The following is a 27,874-nucleotide window of genomic DNA, read 5'->3' on the forward strand; positions in this document are numbered from 1 at the left end:
ATTAAGGGGCCCTGTCACATGTCTCTTTGTGCACCTGAATCCTGTTGTGGATAATTAAGACTTGTATTTAGACTCAGCGTATGTTGCAACTTTTTTCTCTTCTCCATGGTTTTGTACCCTTGATCCATGTTTCATTTTGCTTGTTGTTTCTTTGTTATTCATTGTGTTTTTTCTTCAGAGTTTGTATTTATTTTGAATAAATAGAAAGCATAGTCTGGGTTAATTAACACATTTGTATTGACCAGATAATTCCACATTTGGCATAAATTCAATGTCCTCAATATTAATACACAAAGTGGAAAACATTACAAATAAAGAAAAACCTTTGAATAAAAAGGTGTGTCCAAACTTTTGACTGGTAGAGTGTATATACTGTACTGTACAGACACACACACACACACACACACACACACACACACACACACACACACACACAGAGTTCTTTGCAGAGGTTTTACCAGTGGTGGGCCATCAGGGCCATCAAAGCCTTCTCTTCTGGCCTAAACACGATCAGAAGCACTGACCTACATTTACCACCTAAATTCTAATATTTGTTCCATGAAATTGTTATAATTTATTCCCAACAGTTTATTCTCTTCATTTCGTAGCGTTTCTCTCGGCTGCACTGCTTCAGTACGTGTATGTGGATGTTAGACTTTTTGTCCAATCAGATTTCAGCCTCTATGTGCTGCCATGTCAATCTAATCTGCCCAGAGCCTTCAGAATCAGTACTACTGGCCTCTTTACCTTAGAGAATATTAGAAATTGGTCTGTTTCTTTAACCAATCAGAGTTCATATTTGCCTCACAGGGCAGCTCGCTGGCCCAGAATAGCGTCAGCATTTTTCCGTCCTCTGATTGGTTGGTCAGAGAGAAACTGTTACAGACGAGTTCGACTGGCAAAACACTTGTAGAGCTCTGCACACATAAATACATCTGAGTTAGACTTTTTTACGCCTATGGAGGAAGAGAAATTGATTTGATCTCAGACATACGTAACCTTGCAAAGGTGTATGACGTGCAATTTGAGACTGTCTTCCACAACCTCACCTTTGTAGCAGAGTTCGGCTGTTCCTTACCCAGTTTTAAGCCCCCTAGACATCTGTTTCTGATTCAGTTAATTACTGTGTTTAAAACTGTGCAAGTGCCATATATATAATGCCATAATATCATTGGTGGTTGTTATGATGTTATTAGATACATGGTTGCTAATGTTTTACTAAATCGTTCTCATGATATTTGAAATATTCCAACCTTAATTCTAAAAATCAAATCAATTATAGAGACGCCATTTCATAGCACAACAGAAAGAAAGACAGAGTAATAAAGGGGTGTTAACCGTATGTATTTCTGTTTTAATGCATCAAAAGGGGAAGAGACTGAGCTGAAACAGACTGATAATCACAATCTTTACTGCTGATGCTCACAAATACAGTACGGGTGAAGGAGGAACAAACTAAGTGAGAAAGTTATTAAAAGTGTAAGATTTCTTGAAAGCATTTCTTGAAAGCATTTCCAAGTAAATCTTTGCATTAAATTCAACACCTGGTGGATCTTTAAGTGACGTCTGTCTGAAGGCAGAATGGCGAGAAACATTACAGCAGCAGCTGCAATCCTCGTGTTACTGACTGGTAAACTTCTCATATATTTCAGCTCTTTTGACTGTTTTTCTGTGCGATTATGTCGTTGCTGTATCCTTTCAGTCTGTGTGCAAGATTGATCCTTTGTATGGTGCTGTAGAGTAAACATCAGGAGTTACAGAGCAAGAAACTAAACGAATTATTGCAACTTTTACTGAAAACATGCGAATGTACAAAAAACTCATGATGTATATTAGGCATGTATTTTACACAACAATATATTAGTATCCTCCACCGTTCTTCATCTGTGTGAGTTTATTTGTACTGTTTATATTCTTCAAACCAAGAGGAAGTTTGTAAACTGTTTCAAACTGAGATCTATTTTTACATGTCATTTTCACATGATTTTGGTACAATCGCTCTGTGTGACTAAAAACAGCAGCATCAGTGGTGAAGTTTAAAGTAACACCCTTCCTGATCAGTGTATGTGTCATCGTTTTAATTTCTGCTTCATATGTGTGCGTGTGTGTGTGTGTGTGTGTGTGTGTGTGTGTGTGTGTGTGTGTTTTATGTTCTAGGAGTTCAGGCTCAGCCCAGTGTAACTTTCCCCACTCAGAGTTTCTGTGCTGTTACTGAATCTTCAGTAAAAATCCGCTGTACATTTACAAATCCTGATCACTCCAGTGTCACACAGAAAGAGTGGTATCGAGTCCAGAGCTCTGAAGGAGAACCACAAGACCTGAGTAAAGATCCACAATATTCAGGACGAGTTATAATCTGGACATCTGAATGTGCGCTGACAGTGAAAAATGTGAGTGTGAGTGACTCTGGAGTTTATAACATTAGATTTAAAACACAAAGCAGTGACTGGATATCAGCGCCATCTGGAGTTCATCTAACTGTTACAGGTAATAATGCACATGTAGACTTTGCAGTATAATATGATATATAACAAGTCTTTAGTATTTACAGAGTTTTTGTACATTATTGTGTGTAGATTTGCAGGTGAAGGTGGAGCCTAAACCTGAAGGACAGAGAGAAGTAAAACTGACCTGCAGTTTCACCTGCAGTCTCAGTCCATACAATTTCAACTGGTACAGGAATGGCCAAAAGTTAAAAACTACATATGATAACTTCATTGTCCTCGACTCGACTAGTCTACATGATGAAGGCAGCTACTCCTGTAGGGCGTATGAGAGTGAACGTCGCTCTCCTCCAGTGTGTAAGTGTCAGAGTAAATCTGTCCAGATTCATCCCTCTCAAGTTTCCAATAAAATTGACAAGACACCTAATTTTCGAAATTAAACTCAATATCTTCTGTTTTAACTACATTTATGACCAGAACTAGATGATAATTATGGGATGCCAGGCTTCAAAAGAAGATCCTCCCACAGTTATTACCTCTCTATATGTTTCAGGTGTAATGAGTAAGGCGCGTTGGCGTGTGAATTACACTCCTGATCATGTGTGTGCTCTGAAAGGCACATCGGTTGATCTCTCCTGCTCTTATACGCACCCTGCAGAACACACAGTGAGAACATCAGTGTGGTTCATTAAACAGAAGGCTGATGATGATCCTGTAGATGTGAGAAAGGGTGAGGAGCATCAGGGCCGAGTGCAGTACACACAGAACTCTCAGAATAACTGTAGTCTGAGAATCACTAACCTGAGAGAGACAGATGCTCAAACATACAGATTCAGATTCTACACTGATGGAGGTGATTACACTGGAGAACCTGGAGTCGCTCTGTCTGTTACAGGTGATGTACAGTTATACAAGTATATATTTACTAAATAAAGTGAATAGAGAGCAAAGTAATTACTCACATACTTTCTATAATTTGCAGATCTGAAGGTTACAGTATCAGACTGGACTGATCAGTACATGGAGCTGAGCTGTAACACCACCTGCACTCTGTCTAACAATCCCACTTACATCTGGTACAAGAACGGACAGCGGGTGAATGAGAGTAAATCTGCCTCCTGCTCTGTAGCTGCAGTCAGTGGTGAGGTCAGTTACAGCTGTGCTGTTGAAGGCCACGACAGTCTCCGATCTTCTCCAGTGTGTAAGTGTGGATTTACCTTTTTTCAAACACAGTATTTTTATATAACAAATGCTGATCCTGAACCAACACTAGCAGATTTAGTTGTTGTATTTCTATACAGATTCCCCTAAAAACACCAGAGCAGTGGTTCATCCATCTGGAGACCTAATGGAGGGGGATTCAGTGACTCTGAGCTGTAGCAGTGATGCAAACCCTCCTGTTCACACCTACTCCTGGTTTAAGCAGATAGAATCTACAGACACACTGCTGACAACAAGCCAGAATTACAGCATCAGCAACATCAACACCAATCACAATGGACTCTATTACTGCACTGCTCACAACCAGCTGGGACGGCAAAACTCTGCACCTGTACACCTGAATGTGTTAGGTAAGTGTCATGTGTACTGTAGCTTCACCCTGAAGCTGAAAGATTATTTTCATATATCAGCATATCTCCAAGTTGTTTATACACACGTAAAGTTTTACTAGTTGTGTTTACTGAGTGAAAAGTCCATATACTGGGTGCAATGTAGTTATTAATTATTAGTTCTTTGCAGAGGTTTTACCAGTGGTGGGCCATCAGGGCCATCAAAGCCTTCTCTTCTGGCCTAAACACTATCAGAAGCACTGACCTACATTTACCACCTAAATTCTAATATTTGTTCCATGAAATTCTTATAATTTATTCCCAACAGTTTATTCTCTTCATTTTCGTAGCGTTTCTCTCGGCTGCACTGCTTCAGTACGTGTATGAGGATGTTAGACTTTTTGTCCAATCAGATTTCAGCCTCTATGTGCTGCCATGTCAATCTAATCTGCCCAGAGCCTTCAGAATCAGTACTGCTGGCCTTTTTACCTTAGAGAATATTAGAAATTGGTCTGTTTCTTTAACCAATCAGAGTTCATATTTGCCTCACAGGGCAGCTCGCTGGCCCAGAATAGCGTCAGCATTTTTCCGTCCTCTGATTGGTTGGTCTGATTGGTTGGTTGGAGAAACTGTTACAGACGAGTTCGACTGGCAAAACACTTGTAGAGCTCTGCACACATAAATACATCTGAGTTAGACTTTTTCACGCCTATGGAGGAAGAGAAATTGATTTGATCTCAGACATACGTAATCTTGCAAAGGTGTATGACGTGCAACATGAGACTGTCTTCCACAACCTCACCTTTGTAGCAGAGTTCGGCTGTTCCTTACCCAGTTTTAAGCCCCCTAGACATCTGTTTCTGATTCAGTTAATTACTGTGTTTCAAACAGTGCAAGTGTTAGAATTGAGAGCCAAAGGGTAGTTTTACATTCTTAGTCACAAGTTTTGTACTTATTCTGTCTTTTTTAAATTATAATCATTGTTTTTAATATTATGTCTGATGATGAGGCTGTGTAAGCTATGGTGTTGCTAGGTGGTTGCTGTGCTAAACAGATTTGGTTATTGCTAGGTGTTTCCTAAAGTATATCCGTGGTTTGTTAGCATTTTGCTTGTTGGTTGCCATAATATTCCAGGTGCTTTCCATGGTGTTGTTAGCTAGTTGCTATGCTAACCAATTTGGCTACCTCTGTATTCCAGGGGTTGCTGGCATCTTTCTCATTGGATGCCATAATATTATTGGTGGTTGTTATGATGTTATTAGATACATGGTTGCTAATGTATCACTAAATCGTTCTCATGATATTTGAAATATTCCAACCTTAATTCTGAAAATCAAATCAGTTATAGAGACGCCATTTCATAGCACAACAGAAAGAAAGACAGAGTAATAAAGGGGTGTTAACCGTATGTATTTCTGTTTAATGCATCAAAAGGGGAAGAGACTGAGCTGAAACAGACTGATAATCACAATCTTTACTGCTGGTGCTCACAAATACAGTACGGGTGAAGGAGGAACAAACTAAGTGAGAAAGTTATTGTTTATTAAAAGTGTAAGATTTCTTGAAAGCATTTCTTGAAAGCATTTCCAAGGAAATCTTTGCATTAAATTCAACACCTGGTGGATCTTTAAGTGACGTCTGTCTGAAGGCAGAATGGCGAGAAACATTACAGCAGCAGCTGCAATCCTCGTGTTACTGACTGGTAAACTTCTCATATATTTCAGCTCTTTTGACTGTTTTTCTGTGCGATTATGTTGTTGCTGTATCCTTTCAGTCTGTGTGCAAGATTGATCCTTTGTATGGTGCTGTAGAGTAAACATCAGGAGTTACAGAGCAAGAAACTAAACGAATTATTGCAACTTTTACTGAAAACATGCGAATGTACAAAAAACTCATGATGTATATTAGGCATGTATTTTACACAACAATATATTAGTATCCTCCACCGTTCTTCATCTGTGTGAGTTTATTTGTACTGTTTATATTCTTCAAACCAAGAGGAAGTTTGTAAACTGTTTCAAACTGAGATCTATTTTTACATGTCATTTTCACATGATTTTGGTACAATCGCTCTGTGTGACTAAAAACAGCAGCATCAGTGGTAAAGTCTAAAGTAACACCTTCCTGATCAGTGTATGTGTCATCGTTTTAATTTCAACTTCACATGTGTGTGTGTGTGTGTGTGTGTGTGTGTGTGTGTGTGTGTGTGTGTGTGTGTGTGTGTGTGTGTGTGTGTGTTTTATGTTCCAGGAGTTCAGGCTCAGCCCAGTGTCACTTTCCCCACTCAGAGTTTCTGTGCTGTTGCTGAATCTTCAGTAAAAATCCCCTGTACATTTACAAAACCTGATCACTCCAGTGTCACACAGAGAGAGTGGTATCGAGTCCAGAGCTCTGAAGGAGAACCACAAGACCTGAGTAAAGATCCACAATATTCAGGACGAGTTATAATCTGGACATCTGAATGTTCGCTGTCAGTGAAAAATGTGAGTGTGAGTGACTCTGGAGTTTATAACATTAGATTTAAAACACAGAGCAGTGACTGGATATCAGCGCCATCTGGAGTTCATCTGACTGTTACAGGTAATAATGCACATGTAGACTTTGCAGTATAATATGATATATAACAAGTCTTTAGTATTTACAGAGTTTTTGTACATTATTGTGTGTAGATTTGCAGGTGAAGGTGGAGCCTAAACCTGAAGGACAGAAAGAAGTAAAACTGACCTGCAGTTTCACCTGCAGTCTCAGTCCATACAATTTCGACTGGTACAGGAATGGCCAAAAGTTAAAAACTACATATGATAACTTCATTGTCCTCGACTCGACTAGTCTACATGATGAAGGCAGCTACTCCTGTAGGGCGTATGAGAGTGAACGTCGCTCTCCTCCAGTGTGTAAGTGTCAGAGTAAATCTGTCCAGATTCCTCCCCCTCAAGTTTCCAATAAAATTGACAAGACACCTAATTTTCGAAATTAAACTCAATATCTTCTGTTTTCACTACATTTATGACCAGAACTAGATGATAATTATGGGATGCCAGGCTTCAAAAGAAGATCCTCCCACAGTTATTACCTCTCTATATGTTTCAGGTGTAATGAGTAAGGCGTTTTGGCGTGTGACTTACACTCCTGATCATGTGTGTGCTCTGAAAGGCACATCGGTTGATCTCTCCTGCTCTTATACGCACCCTGCAGAACACACAGTGAGAACATCAGTGTGGTTCATTAAACAGAAGGCTGATGATGATCCTGTAGATGTGAGAAAGGGTGAGGAGTATCAGGGCCGAGTGCAGGACACACAGAACTCTCAGAATAACTGTAGTCTGAGAATCACTAACCTGAGAGAGACAGATGCTCAAACATACAGATTCAGATTCTACACTGATGGAGGTAATTACACTGGAGAACCTGGAGTCGCTCTGTCTGTTACAGGTGATGTACAGTTATACAAGTATATATTTACTAAATAAAGTTAATAAAGAGCAAAATAATTACTCACATACTTTCTATAATTTGCAGATCTGAAGGTTACAGTATCAGACTGGACTGATCAGGACATGGAGCTGAGCTGTAACACCACCTGCACTCTGTCTAACAATCCCACTTACATCTGGTACAAGAACGGACAGCGGGTGAATGAGAGTAAATCTGCCTCCTGCTCTGTAGCTGCAGTCAGTGGTGAGGTCAGTTACAGCTGTGCTGTTGAAGGCCACGACAGTCTCCGATCTCCTCCAGTGTGTAAGTGTGGATTTACCTTTTTTTAAACACAGTATTTTTATATAACAAATGCTGATCCTGAACCAACACCAGCTGATTTAGTTGTTGTATTTCTATACAGATTCCCCTAAAAACACCAGAGCAGTGGTTCATCCATCTGGAGACCTAATGGAGGGGGATTCAGTGACTCTGAGCTGTAGCAGTGATGCAAACCCTCCTGTTCACACCTACTCCTGGTTTAAGCAGATAGAATCTACAGACACACCGCTGACAACAAGCCAGAATTACAGCATCAGCGACATCAACATCAATCACAATGGACTCTACTACTGCACTGCTCACAACCAGCTGGGACGGCAAAACTCTACACCCGTACACCTGAATATGTTAGGTAAGTGCATTGTAACACTGTCACATAGCTCTATGAAGCAGATGAAAAAATATCAATGAAATGGTGTATCATCTTTTTTAGGATTTATTTCTGAAGGTTCAGAGAACACAGTGTTAAAGTTCAGCGTGGTGGGTCTGGTTGTCTTCCTGGCAGTAACACTCCTCTCAGGAGCTCTGTGGATGTGGTATGTAAATTGCAAACATACTAATTATTTTGAAAAAAACGATTTATCATTAGCATGAACATGTGCTTGGCGTTCCTCAGGAAGCGGAAGTCGAGCTCAGCTAATAAACGCAGCAGCACTGCCGAGGGTGAACAGGTGAGTGTGACTGAATGGAGCGACTGTTTGATCGTGTTCAAGTTGAAACTTAATTCTGTGCTCCTTTTTTCAACGTCAGCCTGCTCCAGTGTATGACAATGTTCCAGCCTCAAACCACAGACACAGAGTCACCTCATATGATCAGGAGAATGTTGCCTACGCTAGTGTTGTTTTTAAACAATCCCACAGCCAGGGACGGTCTCGGTCACCCAGACTTCCTCCAGACACCACAGATGAGGAGAATGTTCAGTACGCTGCTGTGAATATTCGTAGGAGCACTGCTGCCACCCAGTGAGCAAATCATTATCATTACACCAACACTAACTCTGCTGCTCAGGCTACTTCATTAACTGACTGATTAGATGTGCATTATTCGTGTCTTTAAGTCACCTCTTTTTGTTCCATAGGCTTATGACAGATGATTCATCTCTGATCTACAGCAAAATCCAGCACGTCCCCAGAAAAAGCAAGAGCTGAGACAGATGTGAATGCTCTTTTCTGTATTTAAACTGAACAGGAGAAGAAAAATGTCTTTGGCATTTCATCAGAACAGCAGTATTTATGCTTCAGTAGTGTGTTGTAGTGCTTTAAAAGTATACCTTTACCTTAAGAAATCTTTTTTCAGGTAAAAAAATTTTTTTAAGGGAATTTAGATTCATAATATATATTTATTTTACATTTATGTTTTAGTTCCATTATAATTTTTATAATTGTAAAAATTTTTTTAATTATTTCTTTTGTTACAAACTACATTTCCTATCAGCCACTGCACATTAAGGGGCCCTGTCACATGTCTCTTTGTGCACCTGAATCCTGTTGTGGATAATTAAGACTTGTATTTAGACTCAGCGTATGTTGAAACTTTTTTCTCTTCTCCATGGTTTTGTACCCTTGATCCATGTTTCAGTTTGCTTGTTGTTTCTTTGTTATTCATTGTGTTTTTTCTTCAGAGTTTGTATTTATTTTGAATAAATAGAAAGCATAGTCTGGGTTAATTAACACATTTATATTGACCAGATAATTCCACATTTGGCATAACTTCAATGTCCTCAATATTAATACACAAAGTGGAAAACATTACAAATAAAGAAAAACCTTTGAATACAAAGGTGTGTCCAAACTTTTGACTGGTAGAGTGTATATACTGTACTGTACAGACACAAACACACACACACACACACACACACACACACACACACACACACACACACACACACACACACACACACACACACAGAGTTCTTTGCAGAGGTTTTACCAGTGGTGGGCCATCAGGGCCATCAAAGCCTTCTCTTCTGGCCTAAACACTATCAGAAGCACTGATCTACATTTACCACCTAAATTCTAATATTTGTTCCATGAAATTGTATTAATTTATTCCCAACAGTTTATTCTCTTCATTTCGTAGCGTTTCTCTCGGCTGCACTGCTTCCAGTACGTGTATGTGGATGTTAGACTTTTTGTCCAATCAGATTTCAGACTCTGTGTGCTGCCATGTCAATCTAATCTGCACCGAGCCTTCAGAATCAGTACTACTGGCCTTTTTACCTTAGAGAATATTAGAAATTGGTCTGTTTCTTTAACCAATCAGAGTTCATATTTGCCTCACAGGGCAGCTCGCTGGCCCAGAATAGCGTCAGCATTTTTCCGTCCTCTAATTGGTTGGTCAGAGAGAAACTGTTACAGACGAGTTCGACTGGCAAAACACTTGTAGAGCTCTGCACACATAAATACATCTGAGTTAGACTTTTTTACGCCTATGGAGGAAGAGAAATTGATTTGATCTCAGACATACGTAACCTTGCAAAGGTGTATGACGTGCAACATGAGACTGTCTTCCACAACCTCACCTTTGTAGCAGAGTTCGGCTGTTCCTTACCCAGTTTTAAGCCCCCTAGACATCTGTTTCTGATTCAGTTAATTACTGTGTTTCAAACTGTGCAAGTGTTAGAATTGAGAGCCAAAGGGTAGTTTTACATTCTTAGTCACAAGTTTGTACTTATTCGGTCTTTTTTAAATTATAATCATTGTTTTTAATATTATGTCTGATGATGAGGCTGTGTAAGCTATGGTGTTGCTAGGTGGTTGCTGTGCTAAACAGATTTGGTTATTGCTAGGTGTTTCCTAAAGTATACCCGTGGTTTGTTAGCATTTTGCTTGTTGGTTGCCATGATATTCCAGGTGCTTTCCATGGTGTTGTTAGCTAGTTGCTATGCTAACCAATTTGGCTACCTCTGTATTCCAGGGGTTGCTGGCATCTTTCTCATTGGATGCCATAATATTATTGGTGGTTGTTATGATGTTATTAGATACATGGTTGCTAATGTATCACTAAATCGTTCTCATGATATTTGAAATATTCCAACCTTAATTCTGAAAATCAAATCAGTTATAGAGACGCCATTTCATAGCACAACAGAAAGAAAGACAGAGTAATAAAGGGGTGTTAACCGTATGTATTTCTGTTTTAATGCATCAAAAGGGGAAGAGACTGAGCTGAAAAAGACTGATAATCACAATCTGAAGGAGGAACAAACTAAGTGAGAAAGTTATTGTTTATTAAAAGTGTAAGATTTCTTGAAAGCATTTCTTGAAAGCATTTCCAAGGAAATCTTTGCATTAAATTCAACACCTGGTGGATCTTTAAGTGACGTCTGTCTGAATGCAGAATGGCGAGAAACATTACAGCAGCAGCTGCAATCCTCGTGTTACTGACTGGTAAACTTCTCATATATTTCAGCTCTTTTGACTGTTTTTCTGTGCGATTATGTCGTTGCTGTATCCTTTCAGTCTGTGTGCAAGATTGATCCTTTGTATGGTGCTGTAGAGTAAACATCAGGAGTTACAGAGCAAGAAACTAAACGAATTATTGCAACTTTTACTGAAAACATGCGAATGTAAAAAAACTCATGATGTATATTAGGCATGTATTTTACACAACAATATATTAGTATCCTCCACCGTTCTTCATCTGTGTGAGTTTATTTGTACTTTTTATATTCTTCAAACCAAGAGGAAGTTTGTAAACTGTTTCAAACTGAGATCTATTTTTACATGTCATTTTCACATGATTTTTGTACAATCGCTCTGTGTGACTAAAAACAGCAGCATCAGTGGTGAAGTCTAAAGTAACACCCTTCCTGATCAGTGTATGTGTCATCGTTTTAATTTCAGCTTCATATGTGTCTGTCTGTGTGTGTGTGTGTGTGTGTGTGTGTGTGTGTGTGTGTGTGTGTGTGTGTGTGTTCCAGGAGTTCAGGCTCAGCCCAGTGTAACTTTCCCCACTCAGAGTTTCTGTGCTGTTGCTGAATCTTTAGTAAAAATCCCCTGTACATTTACAAATCCTGATCACTCCAGTGTCACACAGAGCGAGTGGTATCGAGTCCAGAGCTCTGAAGGAGAACCACAAGACCTGAGTAAAGATCCACAATATTCAGGACGAGTTATAATCTGGACACCTGACTGTACGCTGACACTGCAAAATGTGAGTGTGAGTGACTCTGGAGTTTATAACATTAGATTTAAAACACAGAGCAGTAACTGGATATCAGCGCCATCTGGATTTCATCTAACTGTTACAGGTAATAATGCACACATAGACTTTGCAGTATAATATGATATATAACAAGTCTTTAGTATTTACAGAGTTTTTGTACATTATTGTGTGTAGATTTGCAGGTGAAGGTGGAGCCTAAACCTGAAGGACAGAGAGAAGTAAAACTGACCTGCAGTTTCACCTGCAGTCTCAGTCCATACAATTTCGACTGGTACAGGAATGGCCAAAAGGTAAAAACTACAAATGACAACTTCATTGTCCTCGATTCGACTAGTCTACATGATGAAGGCAGCTACTCCTGTAGGGCGTATGGGAATGAACGTCGCTCTCCTCCAGTGTGTAAGTGTCAGAGTAAATCTGTCCAGATTCCTCCCCCTCAAGTTTACAATAAAATTGACAAGACAACTAATTTTCGAAATTAAACTCAATATCTTCTGTTTTAACTACATTTATGCCCAGAACTAGATGATAATTATGGGATGCCAGGCTTCAAAAGAAGATCCTCCCACAGTTATTACCTCTCTATATGTTTCAGGTGTAATGAGTAAGGCGTGTTGGCGTGTGACTTACACTCCTGATCATGTGTGTGCTCTGAAAGGCACATCGGTTGATCTCTCCTGCTCTTATACGCACCCTGCAGAACACACAGTGAGAACATCAGTGTGGTTCATTAAACAGAAGGCTGATGATGATCCTGTAGATGTGAGAAAGGGTGAGGAGCATCAGGGCCGAGTGCAGTACACACAGAACTCTCAGAATAACTGTAGTCTGAGAATCACTAACCTGAGAGAGACAGATGCTCAAACATACAGATTCAGATTCTACACTGATGAAGGTGATTACACTGGAGAACCTGGAGTCGCTCTGTCTGTTACAGGTGATGTACAGTTATACAAGTATATATTTACTAAATAAAGTGAATAGAGAGCAAAGTAATTACTCACATACTTTCTATAATTTGCAGATCTGAAGGTTATAGTATCAGACTGGACTGATCAGGACATGAAGCTGAGCTGTAACACCACCTGCACTCTGTCTAACAATCCCACTTACATCTGGTACAAGAACGGACAGCGGGTGAATGAGTGTAAATCTGCCTCCTGCTCTGTAGCTGCAGTCAGTGGTGAGGTCAGTTACAGCTGTGCTGTTGAAGGCCACGACAGTTTCCGATCTTCTCCAGTGTGTAAGTGTGGATTTACCTTTTTTTAAACACAGTATTTTTATATAACAAATGCTGATCCTGAACCAACACCAGCTGATTTAGTTGTTGTATTTCTATACAGATTCCCCTAAAAACACCAGAGCAGTGGTTCATCCATCTGGAGACCGAATGGAGGGGGATTCAGTGACTCTGAGCTGTAGCAGTGATGCAAACCCTCCTGTTCACACCTACTCCTGGTTTAAGCAGATAGAATCTACAGACACACTGCTGACAACAAGCCAGAATTACAGCATCAGCGACATCAACACCAATCACAATGGACTCTATTACTGCACTGCTCACAACCAGCTGGGACGGCAAAACTCTGCACCTGTACACCTGAATGTGTTAGGTAAGTGTCATGTGTACTGTAGCTTCACCCTGAAGCTGAAAGATTATTTTCATCTATCAGCATATCTCCAAGTTGTTTATACACACGTAAAGTTTTACTAGTTGTGTTTACTGAGTGAAAAGTCCATATACTGGGTGCAATGTAGTTATTAATTATTAGTTCTTTGCAGAGGTTTTACCAGTGGTGGGCCATCAGGGCCATCAAAGCCTTCTCTTCTGGCCTAAACACTATCAGAAGCACTGACCTACATTTACCACCTAAATTCTAATATTTGTTCCATGAAATTCTTATAATTTATTCCCAACAGTTTATTCTCTTCATTTTCGTAGCGTTTCTCTCGGCTGCACTGCTTCAGTACGTGTATGAGGATGTTAGACTTTTTGTCCAATCAGATTTCAGCCTCTATGTGCTGCCATGTCAATCTAATCTGCCCAGAGCCTTCAGAATCAGTACTACTGGCCTTTTTACCTTAGAGAATATTAGAAATTGGTCTGTTTCTTTAACCAATCAGAGTTCATATTTGCCTCACAGGGCAGCTCGCTGGCCCAGAATAGCGTCAGCATTTTTCCGTCCTCTGATTGGTTGGTCAGAGAGAAACTGTTACAGACGAGTTCGACTGGCAAAACACTTGTAGAGCTCTGCACACATAAATACATCTGAGTTAGACTTTTTTACGCCTATGGAGGAAGAGAAATTGATTTGATCTCAGACATACGTAACCTTGCAAAGGTGTATGACGTGCAACATGAGACTGTCTTCCACAACCTCACCTTTGTAGCAGAGTTCGGCTGTTCCTTACCCAGTTTTAAGCCCCCTAGACATCTGTTTCTGATTCAGTTAATTAATGTGTTTCAAACAGTGCAAGTGTTAGAATTGAGAGCCAAAGGGTAGTTTTACATTCTTAGTCACAAGTTTGTACTTATTCTGTCTTTTTTAAATTATAATCATTGTTTTTAATATTATGTCTGATGATGAGGCTGTGTAAGCTATGGTGTTGCTAGGTGGTTGCTGTGCTAAACAGATTTGGTTATTGCTAGGTGTTTCCTAAAGTATATCCGTGGTTTGTTAGCATTTTGCTTGTTGGTTGCCATAATATTCCAGGTGCTTTCCATGGTGTTGTTAGCTAGTTGCTATGCTAACCAATTTGGCTACCTCTGTATTCCAGGGGTTGTTGGCATCTTTCTCATTGGATGCCATAATATTATTGGTGGTTGTTATGATGTTATTAGATACATGGTTGCTAATGTATCACTAAATCGTTCTCATGATATTTGAAATATTCCAACCTTAATTCTGAAAATCAAATCAGTTATAGAGACGCCATTTCATAGCACAACAGAAAGAAAGACAGAGTAATAAAGGGGTGTTAACCGTATGTATTTCTGTTTTAATGCATCAAAAGGGGAAGAGACTGAGCTGAAACAGACTGATAATCACAATCTTTACTGCTGATGCTCACAAATACAGTACGGGTGAAGGAGGAACAAACTAAGTGAGAAAGTTATTAAAAGTGTAAGATTTCTTGAAAGCATTTCTTGAAAGCATTTGCAAGGAAATCTTTGCATTAAATTCAACACCTGGTGGATCTTTAAGTGACGTCTGTCTGAAGGCAGAATGGCGAGAAACATTACAGCAGCAGCTGCAATCCTCGTGTTACTGACTGGTAAACTTCTCATATATTTCAGCTCTTTTGACTGTTTTTCTGTGCGATTATGTCGTTGCTGTATCCTTTCAGTCTGTGTGCAAGATTGATCCTTTGTATGGTGCTGTAGAGTAAACATCAGGAGTTACAGAGCAAGAAACTAAACGAATTATTGCAACTTTTACTGAAAACATGCGAATGTACAAAAAACTCATGATGTATATTAGGCATGTATTTTACACAACAATATATTAGTATCCTCCACCGTTTTTCATCTGTGTGAGTTTATTTGTACTGTTTATATTCTTCAAACCAAGAGGAAGTTTGTAAACTGTTTCAAACTGAGATCTATTTTTGCATGTCATTTTCACATGATTTTGGTACAATCGCTCTGTGTGACTAAAAACAGCAGCATCAGTGGTGAAGTCTAAAGTAACACCCTTCCTGATCAGTGTATGTGTCATCGTTTTAATTTCAGCTTCATATGTGTGCGTGTGTGTGTGTGTGTGTGTGTGTGTGTGTGTGTGTGTGTGTGTGTGTGTGTGTGTGTGTTTGTTCCAGGAGTTCAGGCTCAGCCCAGTGTAACTTTCCCCACTCAGAGTCTCTGTGCTGTTGCTGAATCTACAGTAAAAATCCCCTGTACATTTACAAATCCTGATCACTCCAGTGTCACACAGAAAGAGTGGTATCGAGTCCAGAGCTCTGAAGGAGAACCACAAGACCTGAGTAAAGATCCACAATATTCAGGACGAGTTATAATCTGGACATCTGACTGTGCGCTGACAGTGAAAAATGTGAGTGTGAGTGACTCTGGAGTTTATAACTTTAGATTTAAAACACAGAGCAGTGACTGGATATCAGCGCCATCTGGATTTCATCTAACTGTTACAGGTAATAATGCACACATAGACTTTGCAGTATAATATGATATATAACAGGTCTGTAGTATTTACAGAGTTTTTGTACATTATTGTGTGTAGATTTGCAGGTGAAGGTGGAGCCTAAACCTGAAGGACAGAAAGAAGTAAAACTGACCTGCAGTTTCACCTGCAGTCTCAGTCCATACAATTTCGACTGGTACAGGAATGGCCAAAAGTTAAAAACTACAAATGACAACTTCATTGTCCTCGACTCGACTAGACTACACGATGAAGGCAGCTACTCCTGTAGGGTGTATGGGAGTGAACGTCGCTCTCCTCCAGTGTGTAAGTGTCAGAGTAAATCTGTCCAGATTCCTCCCCCTCAAGTTTACAATAAAATTGACAAAACACCTTATTTTCGAAATTAAACTCAATATCTTCTGTTTTAACTACATTTATGACCAGAACTAGATGATAATTATGGGATGCCAGGCTTTAAAAGAAGATCCTCCCACAGTTATTACGTATTTATATGTTTCAGGTGTAATGAGTAAGGCGCGTTGGCGTGTGACTTACACTCCTGATCATGTGTGTGCTCTGAAAGGCACATCGGTTGATCTCTCCTGCTCTTATACGCACCCTGCAGAACACACAGTGAGAACATCAGTGTGGTTCATTAAACAGAAGGCTGATGATGATCCTGTAGATGTGAGAAAGGGTGAGGAGCATCAGGGCCGAGTGCAGTACACACAGAACTCTCAGAATAACTGTAGTCTGAGAATCACTAACCTGAGAGAGACAGATGCTCAAACATACAGGTTCAGATTCTACACTGATGAAGGTGATTACACTGGAGAACCTGGAGTCGCTCTGTCTGTTACAGGTGATGTACAGTTATACAAGTATATATTTACTAAATAAAGTGAATAGAGAGCAAAGTAATTACTCACATACTTTTTATAATTTGCAGATCTGAAGGTTACAGTATCAGACTGGACTGATCAGTACATGGAGCTGAGCTGTAACACCACCTGCACTCTGTCTAACAATCCCACTTACATCTGGTACAAGAACGGACAGCGGGTGAATGAGAGTAAATCTGCCTCCTGCTTTGTAGCTGCAGTCAGTGGTGAGGTCAGTTACAGCTGTGCTGTTGAAGGCCATGACAGTCTCCGATCTTCTCCAGTGTGTAAGTGTGGATTTAACTTTTTTTAAACACAGTATTTTTATATAACAAATGCTGATCCTGAACCAACACCAGCTGATTTAGTTGTTGTATTTCTATACAGATTCCCCTAAAAACACCAGAGCAGTGGTTCATCCATCTGGAGACCTAATGAAGGGGGATTCAGTGACTCTGAGCTGTAGCAGTGATGCAAACCCTCCTGTTCACACCTACTCCTGGTTTAAGCAGATAGAATCTACAGACACACTGCTGACAACAAGCCAGAATTACAGCATCAGCAACATCAACACCAATCACAATGGACTCTATTACTGCACTGCTCACAACCAGCTGGGACGGCAAAACTCTGCACCTGTACACCTGAATGTGTTAGGTAAGTGTCATGTGTACTGTAGCTTCACCCTGAAGCTGAAAGATTATTTTCATCTATCAGCATATCTCCAAGTTGTTTATACACACGTAAAGTTTTACTAGTTGTGTTTACTGAGTGAAAAGTCCATATACTGGGTGCAATGTAGTTATTAATTATTAGTTCTTTGCAGAGGTTTTACCAGTGGTGGGCCATCAGGGCCATCAAAGCCTTCTCTTCTGGCCTAAACACGATCAGAAGCACTGACCTACATTTACCACCTAAATTCTAATATTTGTTCCATGAAATTGTTTTAATTTATTCCCAACAGTTTTTTCTCTTCATTTCGTAGCGTTTCTCTCGGCTGCACTGCTTCAGTACGTGTATGAGGATGTTAGACTTTTTGTCCAATCAGATTTCAGACTCTGTGTGCTGCCATGTCAATCTAATCTGCCCAGAGCCTTCAGAATCAGTACTACTGGCCTTTTTACCTTAGAGAATATTAGAAATTGGTCTGTTTCTTTAACCAATCAGAGTTCATATTTGCCTCACAGGGCAGCTCGCTGGCCCAGAATAGCGTCAGCATTTTTCCGTCCTCTGATTGGTTGGTCTGATTGGTTGGTTGGAGAAACTGTTACAGACGAGTTCGACTGGCAAAACACTTGTAAAGCTCTGCACACATAAATACATCTGAGTTAGACTTTTTTACGCCTATGGAGGAAGAGAAATTGATTTGATCTCAGACATACGTAACCTTGCAAAGGTGTATGACGTGCAAAATGAGACTGTCTTCCACAACCTCACCTTTGTAGCAGAGTTCGGCTGTTCCTTACCCAGTTTTAAGCCCCCTAGACATCTGTTTCTGATTCAGTTAATTACTGTGTTTAAAACTGTTCAAGTGCCATATATATAATGCCATAATATTATTGGTGGTTGTTATGATGTTATTAGATACATGGTTGCTAATGTATCACTAAATCGTTCTCATGATATTTGAAATATTCCAACCTTAATTCTGAAAATCAAATCAGTTATAGAGACGCCATTTCATAGCACAACAGAAAGAAAGACAGAGTAATAAAGGGGTGTTAACCGTATGTATTTCTGTTTTAATGCATCAAAAGGGGAAGAGACTGAGCTGAAACAGACTGATAATCACAATCTTTACTGCTGGTGCTCACAAATACAGTACGGGTGAAGGAGGAACAAACTAAGTGAGAAAGTTATTGTTTATTAAAAGTGTAAGATTTCTTGAAAGCATTTCTTGAAAGCATTTCCAAGGAAATCTTTGCATTAAATTCAACACCTGGTGGATCTTTAAGTGACGTCTGTCTGAAGGCAGAATGGCGAGAAACATTACAGCAGCAGCTGCAATCCTCGTGTTACTGACTGGTAAACTTCTCATATATTTCAGCTCTTTTTACTGTTTTTCTGTGCGATTATGTCGTTGCTGTATCCTTTCAGTCTGTGTGCAAGATTGATCCTTTGTATGGTGCTGTAGAGTAAACATCAGGAGTTACAGAGCAAGAAACTAAACGAATTATTGCAACTTTTACTGAAAACATGCGAATGTACAAAAAACTCGATGTATATTAGGCATGTATTTTACACAACAATATATTAGTATCCTCCACCGTTCTTCATCTGTGTGCGTTTATTTGTACTGTTTATATTCTTCAAACCAAGAGGAAGTTTGTAAACTGTTTCAAACTGAGATCTATTTTTACATGTCATTTTCACATGATTTTGGTACAATCGCTCTGTGTGACTAAAAACAGCAGCATCAGTGGTAAAGTCTAAAGTAACACCTTCCTGATCAGTGTATGTGTCATCGTTTTAATTTCAGCTTCATGTGTGTGTGTGTGTGTGTGTGTGTGTGTGTGTGTGTGTGTGTGTGTGTGTGTGTTTGTTCCAGGAGTTCAGGCTCAGCCCAGTGTAACTTTCCCCACTCAGAGTTTCTGTGCTGTTGCTGAATCTACAGTAAAAATCCCCTGTACATTTACAAATCCTGATCGCTCCAGTGTCACACAGAGAGAGTGGTATCGAGTCCAGAGCTCTGAAGGAGAACCACAAGACCTGAGTAAAGATCCACAATATTCAGGACGAGTTATAATCTGGACATCTGACTGTGCGCTGACAGTGAAAAATGTGAGTGTGAGTGACTCTGGAGTTTATAACTTTAGATTTAAAACACAGAGCAGTGACTGGATATCAGCGCCATCTGGAGTTCATCTAACTGTTACAGGTAATAATGCACACATAGACTTTGCAGTATAATATGATATATAACAGGTCTGTAGTATTTACAGAGTTTTTGTACATTATTGTGTGTAGATTTGCAGGTGAAGGTGGAGCCTAAACCTGAAGGACAGAGAGAAGTAAAACTGACCTGTAGTTTCACCTGCAGTCTCAGTCCATACAATTTCGACTGGTACAGGAATGGCCAAATGTTAAAAACTACATATGATAACTTCATTGTCCTCGACTCGACTAGTCTACATGATGAAGGCAGCTACTCCTGTAGGGCGTATGAGAGTGAACGTCGCTCTCCTCCAGTGTGTAAGTGTCAGAGTAAATCTGTCCAGATTCCTCCCTCTCAAGTTTCCAATAAAATTGACAAGACACCTAATTTTCTAAATAAAACTCAATATCTTCTGTTTTAACTACATTTATGACCAGAACTAGATGATAATTATGGGATGCCAGGCTTCAAAAGAAGATCCTCCCACAGTTATTACCTCTCTATATGTTTCAGGTGTAATGAGTAAGGCGTTTTGGGGTGTGACTTACACTCCTGATCATGTGTGTGCTCTGAAAGGCACATCGGTTGATCTCTCCTGCTCTTATACGCACCCTGCAGAACACACAGTGAGAACATCAGTGTGGTTCATTAAACAGAAGGCTGATGATGATCCTGTAGATGTGAGAAAGGGTGAGGAGTATCAGGGCCGAGTGCAGTACACACAGAACTCTCAGGATAACTGTAGTCTGAGAATCACTAACCTGAGAGAGACAGATGCTCAAACATACAGATTCAGATTCTACACTGATGAAGGTGATTACACTGGAGAACCTGGAGTCGCTCTGTCTGTTACAGGTGATGTACAGTTATACAAGTATATATTTACTAAATAAAGTGAATAGAGAGCAAAGTAATTACTCACATACTTTCTATAATTTGCAGATCTGAAGGTTACAGTATCAGACTGGACTGATCAGTACATGGAGCTGAGCTGTAACACCACCTGCACTCTGTCTAACAATCCCACTTACATCTGGTACAAGAACGGACAGCGGGTGAATGAGTGTAAATCTGCCTCCTGCTCTGTAGCTTCAGTCAGTGGTGAGGTCAGTTACAGCTGTGCTGTTGAAGGCCACGAGAGTCTCCGATCTTCTCCAGTGTGTGAGTGTGGATTTAACTTTTCTCAAACACAGTACATCTATTTTTATATAACAAATGCTGATCCTGAACCAACACCAGCTGATTTAGTTGTTGTATTTCTGATCAGATTCCCCTAAAAACATCATAGCAGTGGTTCATTCCTCTGAAAGTCTAGTGAAGGTTGATTCAGTGACTTTAAGCTGTAGCAGTGATGCAAACCCTCCTGTTCTCACCTACTCCTGGTTTAAGCAAAGAGTAGCTACAAACAACCTGTTGACAACAAACCAGAATTACAGCATCAGTAAAATTAGCTCCCTACACAGTGGACTCTACTACTGCACTGCTCACAACCAGCTGGGACGTCAAAACTCTACACCCATACACCTGCATGTGTTACGTAAGTGTCGTGTAAAGTTTTACTAGTTGTGTTTACTGAGTGAAAAGTCCATATACTGGGTGCAATGTAGTTATTAAGATTTGATGATTTCATTGCTGCAGTAAAATATATTTGTCTCTGTACCTGTAATAAAAGCTTTTCTTTCCCTCAGGTGATGAGGTGTGGAAGCTCCATGTTGCATGGGGAACTGCTGCACTCGTTCCTACTCTGCTTCTCCTTCTTCTTATTGCTGTTCTGGTCATTATGTGAGTAACTGAACTATTTTATTATATAAATATCTGAATGAAACAAGAACAGATTGAAGAGCCGTGTTTTATGTTATTTGTGTGAATAGGAGGAAGAGAATAGCAAACAGAGACACTGACTTTCAGGTACTGAGAGACCGTTGTAATTTATGTCTTTATCATCATCAAACTCTAGATCCTATAAAGTAAATAAAATAAGATTGGAAAATTGTTTCTTTTTCTCAGAGGGCTCCGGCACCTGAAGGCGACACGTACACAACACTGCAGCTCACGACGATGTCTCCAGATTATGATACTCTGCAAGTATGTACACAGTCTTTGTTTGTGTGTGTGTGTGTGTGTGTGTGTGTGTGTGTGTGTGTGTGTGTGTGTGTGTGTGTGTGTGTGTGTGTGTGTGTGTTAGCAACACACATACTACATTCTTCATTCTCTTATCTTTTCCATTTAGAATATTAAGAGCTCTGTCAAGAGCCAACACCGAACCCTGCAGCCACGTCCTTAATTAAGACACCCTGACGGTAAGTGTACCTGCTTCACCAGACTGAGTATGAGTTTATATATCAAGTGTCAGGATTCAGGGGGTTTTGTATTTGTAGTTATTTACTTTTACCACCAGATGTCGCCTTTGCCCTTTCCAAATGCTCAATTGTCTCCATCTGTTCCCAATCTCCCACAGTCTATTTAAGGTCCTTCTTTGTGGTAGTTTTTCACTTGCTTCTTAATGTTGTATGGTCTACTGATAGTGTTTTGTTTCCCGTGTCCCCAGCATTGTTTCAAGTTGCCTCTTTAAAAGTTTTTAATATATTTTGCTTTTCTCTGCTTTTTTCTAGAAAAAGTCATTGGGACAACTCTTCTTGAGTTCTTTAAGAAGATTTTCAGTTTAATATTTTATTTCTTGTCTTTTTTGTTTATTCTTGTTTTTTACTTTATAATAAATACATTATGAAACCTTCCACCTTTTCATTGAGTCTATCTCTGATTACGTTCATATGCCCCTCTGTGCCACATCTTATAGATGGTTTGACTATGAAGCCATTGTCCCTGGTTCAAGTCCTAACCGTCTCATAAAGGAAATTAAATCAAACAAAAGAGTATATGTTCCTTATTTTAATTGTAATACAAGCATGAATTTTAAGTATATAAATTGTCAGTAGATGCAAAAACACATTGTTCAGAAATTATTTTATTCAGGTGCAGGAATAGTTACATGCAGTTCAGAGAATAATATGTAATATAAACTTTTTATATTTCTAATAATCAATGTCACAAATCATGTTAAGAAATGACAATTTCCTCTGCATGTTAGTAGCATAAACATGTTAGCATTTGTGACTGAAATGATATCATTGTGTGCTTGAGGCTCATAGGTTGTTGCTATGTGGTTGCTATGCTAAATCTGTTGGCTGCTCGTTATTCAAATGGGTTACAAACATGTTTTTCAATACTTCTAGACTGTGCACACTCGTGGCACAACTCCCATCCGAGTTGTAAAATAATAGTGTCACTTCAGCATCCTCGTTGTTGTGGAGAGCACAAGAGCACAAGAACAGTGAAGTGTGGCAGCAAAACCCCTCAATGTCCTTAATATTAATAAACAAAGTGGAAAACATTACAAATAAAGAAAAACCTTTGAATAAAAAGGTGTGTACAAACTTTTGACTGGTAGAGTGTATATACTGTACTGTATAGACACACACACACACACACACACACACACACTGTTATATTTTTATCATGCCCAAACGAAACTTAATTCATGGAGAGATTTTCCATACGACCTGTGATGCTCCGTAGTGCCTTTCTGAATTCAGGGAAGAAGAAATACACAGCACACAGAATGTAGCAATGTTTCCTCTCTTCAGTTTATTGCAGGTGGCAGACACGTATTTATACACAGGATGATACAGTCCACACACACACGAACACGCACACACAAAAGGCTGACCTAAAGTGTTTTCCTGTTTAGACAAGAGGATATACCAGCCCAGATAAGACTCTCTGTTTACCTTACCGACTAACATGGTAAAAATCCTATAGACACTGAACGGACAAAGGAATGTGTGTGAGATAGTGTGAAAACAGTTTTAACACTAACAATGGCCACTTTAAATCATTTATGATTTAGCATCACACACCAAAACATAGGATGTTCATCCTGGGAACAGAACCTGTGACATAAACTGCCAATTGAAAGATATTCCATTTCATTCTTTTCCTACATGCAAATAATCCTTCATCATCACCACTCAAATCAAGGCCTTTATGGCCTGTCTTACCATCGTCATCAACATACATAGTACAATTCCAACAACATACAAGAATCATTCCTAAAACAAAATAGTGTTCAACACTCGTAAACAAATTCTTAATCTTTTCCAAAAACTTTGTTCAGCAGTTGTTTCACGTTCTCCAAGACATCATGAGACCATTGTTTCTCATTGTTTGTTCAGTATGTCCATTAACAGTGATATAAGGTATAGATAACAGTTTCTTCTCTGAATAATGTATTCAAAGAGAATAAAAAAATTCGGAGTCTAGTTACATCTATGCACATATAGTTATAGAATTTAGACCTAGAGCGAGTATCAGGGTACGCTAAACTAAACAATCAAGTGAGTTTGATCTTCACCCCGGAGGTGGCCCCCTTTCTACTAAAAAGAAAAGATCTTTCCGTGGGCTCTCAACTGTTTCAGCCCTGAACACTCACTTAGGCTGGCTTCTTAGGCCAACAGACCAATTAATGCATAGATTAAGTGGGTGCTGTCTTGATCCTGCTTGCGTGTATCCACTGTGGCTGATAATCAGTCAGAACTCCAGTTCTGGTTACAGCTAGGACAGTCGCTGGACCCAGATACTTCGGATCACCGACCTTGATGGGCGTCAGACTTCTTATCAGGACCTGCTGATTAGGCACAAAAGGGTGTGTGGGCTTATCTGTGGGCAGAGGAAGAGTTAGTGAAACATCAGCACTGATAGAATTAAATTTCTCAACCAGGGCAGAAACGTAGTCGTCCACCATCACTTCCAGGTTACCTAAGAAAGAAATGCCAGTGCGTCTCCTGACCCATGGGGTCATATAAGGTTAGAACATAAAACTTTCAAAGGATTAGTTTTGTTCGAGACAGGGTTAGTTTTGTTAAAGATAGGGTTATTTTTATTTCTGTGAGTATTACCGAGAGAACAACAGTCCAATTTTGGCCTGTTTCAATGCAGGCTTCAGTAATATGGCTAATGGTTCTGTTTGTTCTCTCTACCACTCCAGCTGACTGTGGGTGATAGGGAATATTAAAATCACAATCAATTGCTAAACTTTTAGTCAAAAGTTGTCTTAACTTCGAAGCAAAAGGTGTGCCATTATCAATTTCAATCACGCTAGGAATACCAAACCTAGAGATGATCTCTTTTGTTAATATTTTAATAACAGTTTTAGCATTCTCTGTCGCACATGCAAATGCTTCTGGCCACTTAGTGAATCTGTCAACTATAACCAACAGGTACCTCAAATTTCCTACAGGTGGCGTATGTGTAAAATCTATGGCCACTTTGGCAGGGAGTTGAACAGCTTTTAATAAGTCGCCTATGAGATTAAAATGTGCTATGGGCATTCCATCAGCTGTTTTAAAGTCTCTTTGCTTCCATGTTTCAGCAAAATCATGCACAACACCATAAGCATCCTTAGAATCAGTGTATAAAGTCACTACTTTACCTTTAGACAACTGACATGATCTTGTAAGTGCGAACAATTCTGCAGCTTGTGCCGATGTGTATGGGAATGATTTAGCTTCAACTATTACATCAGGTAATCTTACAACCCCATATCCACATAAATACACACCAGAAGGTTCTAAACATGAACATCTACATATAAGCAATCCCCCTCTTCCAGGGCCGTATCTGAAGATCGGGCCTACAAGAGGTCTCACGTTCAATTTGTCTAAGGCAATCATGCGCATCATCAAAACCATCTAAATCAATATCGTCTAGCAGATCACGCAGAGCTTCTACAGCTGAATGCGGCTGAGAAGAAGGCTTAATAGTTAAGTTTTCCGTTACCAATAGTGTAGTTTCATAACCAGATCTACGTTGTGCTGTCATATGTTGTTTGTTGAGGTCGTATAAATTAGCTGTTACCTGATTTGAGGTGTACAGTATTAAAGGATGTGACAGCACCATTTTCTCAGCATCCCGGACCATCAGAGCCGCAGCAGCCACTGCACGCAAGCACGAAGGCAACCCTTGTGCTATGTTGTCTAAAAATTTGGAAAGATACGCAACAGGGCGATATCTGTCACCGTGTTCCTGGGCTAGGATCCCCGCAGCCGTACCACCACGTTCGTGCACATAAAGGTGAAAAGGCTCAGCATAATTCGGAAGACCCAGAGCTGGAGCAGACTGTACAGCCTTCTTGAGGGCAGCAAAACTGTCAGTCATTTCATGAGACCACAGAATGAGATGTGATGGAGGAGCTTTGTGATCAATAGCACTACGCAAACTTTATCATGCTGTGCGCAGTCAGGGATCCATGCTCGGCAGTAGTTCATCAGTCCCAAGAAGCTCTGCATCTGTTTCACAGTCAGAGGTCTTGAAAACCTAGTCACAAGCTGTACTCGGTCCTGTGACAAGGATGTCATCTGCGTATTGATGAATGCAGGTTGTTTCCGGCAGGTGGATATCAGCCAAAGTTCAGTGCGCTACAGCGGAGAATACGGCTGGCGAGTCAACAAAGCCTTGAGGAAGACGTGTCCAGGTGAATTGACGTCTCCTATAGGTAAAAGCGAAAAGCGGCTGCGTCTCTGAGGCCAAAGGGACACTGAAAAAAGCAGAACAAAGATCAATCACAGTAAAAAATCCGTGAGTTGCTGGTATAGAGTTAACAATGGTAGCTACTTCGGGCACCAAAGGAGCTAACGGAATAACTCATTTATTAATCTCACGTAAATCTTGTGTTAGCCTCCAGCATTTTTTATCTTCCTTTAAGACGGGATTAATCGGTGTGTTACACGGTGAATGTGTCTCGATCAAAACACCTTGTGACAATAAATTGTCAATAACAGGAGCAATGCCAACATTCTTCTCTATTGACAATGGATATTGTTTAACAAAAATCGGATGGTGTGTTTTCATGAGTGGATGATACGGTTTTACCTGGATGAAACCTGCCTCATCTTTGTGAGAGGCCCATAATTTAGGGTTAACTTCACCTAAATTTGCTTCATCAGGCAGGACCTCTGTGGCTCGGTTGAGAGCATGAGGACAGAAGGAAAAACAGTGAGACATTGGTTTAAAAAAACAGAATTTTTCATTCCCATTTTGTGCATCATATCTCTTCCTTAAAGGCGAGTTTGGAATTATTGTAAAGCTATGATATAAATTTGTACCAGTCGGTGTCATCACAGGCAAAAGGTGAGTTACAGGACATGAAATTGGAACTCTATCTATTCCCTAATAGATGAACGTTCCCTTTTTCCTAGGACCTCCTCCTTGAGTTTAGTGCTGAGGCTGGAATGCACCACTTCCTGTTGCAGTGCAGAGCATAAAGGGTTAACTTAACCTGAAGCATAGCAGAAACCTCAAGCAGCATGTAAATCTCTATGGAAAAGTATCTAGATGTGACACAATTTCACTCCATAATGCCAAATGATCTAAATAAGGATTAGTCCAAAAACCAGCACTATTCCTATACACAAAATCTGTGGTATATTCTTCCGGCAGTAAGCGAGAAATGTTATGACCCATCTTCTTTACACAGAACAAAGAACAGACACACAACACTTAATACACGGACAATACACAAAACACATAACACTCAGACAATACAGCTGCGCAGGCACCAGGGAGATCACAGTCTTCAAACAAAAAGGTAATCCAGTCTCTCCAATTGGATCACAAATTTTGTAAATTAGGAGAAAAAAATAGACTTTAAAGCCAAAACAAGATTGAAGTCTTTTGAAAAATTTTAAAGTCTTTTCAAAATGTCCGTTTCTCTTTAGTTCCTTTTCTCTTTAGTTCCTTTTCTCTTTTCTCACTTTTTTGTTTTTTTTCTTAAAACAATTAATTTTTCATTTATAATTTTTTATTATATTTTTTTTTCAGGCATATTAAAATGATCGTGGATTCTTTTGGATACTTCAGCCAATATCGCCTATATTAGACAGACCGTAAAAAACGTCTTCTAATCTTGCATCTTACATCTAAGGTGAGGAAACCAATGTCGCGACGAAATCATCCCACCAAAGGAAATTATCACTAATTAAAAAATTAATGCATAACCAAGACACGAACA

The 27,874-nt window shown here is 39.7% G+C and overlaps 1 protein-coding gene across 1 annotated transcript in view; it reads left to right on the forward strand.

The window, feature by feature from the left end:
* Nucleotides 1-1,581: 1,581 nt before the first annotated feature.
* LOC310731622 (B-cell receptor CD22-like) overlaps nt 1,582-27,874 on the forward strand; it is a gene marked incomplete at both ends in the record, with an annotated part of 35,863 nt that continues 9,570 nt past the window's right edge. Inside the window, 10 exons of the mRNA XM_083551282.1 lie at nt 1,582-1,630; nt 3,103-3,339; nt 3,427-3,645; nt 3,746-4,015; nt 7,833-8,102; nt 13,261-13,530; nt 16,679-16,915; nt 17,003-17,221; nt 17,322-17,591; nt 21,077-21,346. Coding sequence (XP_083407408.1) covers nt 1,582-1,630; nt 3,103-3,339; nt 3,427-3,645; nt 3,746-4,015; nt 7,833-8,102; nt 13,261-13,530; nt 16,679-16,915; nt 17,003-17,221; nt 17,322-17,591; nt 21,077-21,346 — 2,311 coding nt within the window. The remainder of the gene's footprint in view (nt 1,631-3,102; nt 3,340-3,426; nt 3,646-3,745; nt 4,016-7,832; nt 8,103-13,260; nt 13,531-16,678; nt 16,916-17,002; nt 17,222-17,321; nt 17,592-21,076; nt 21,347-27,874) is intronic.

Source organism: Silurus aristotelis (assembly GCF_946808225.1).
Source record: "Silurus aristotelis genome assembly, chromosome: 9".
NCBI classification, from domain to species: Eukaryota; Metazoa; Chordata; class Actinopteri; order Siluriformes; family Siluridae; genus Silurus; species Silurus aristotelis.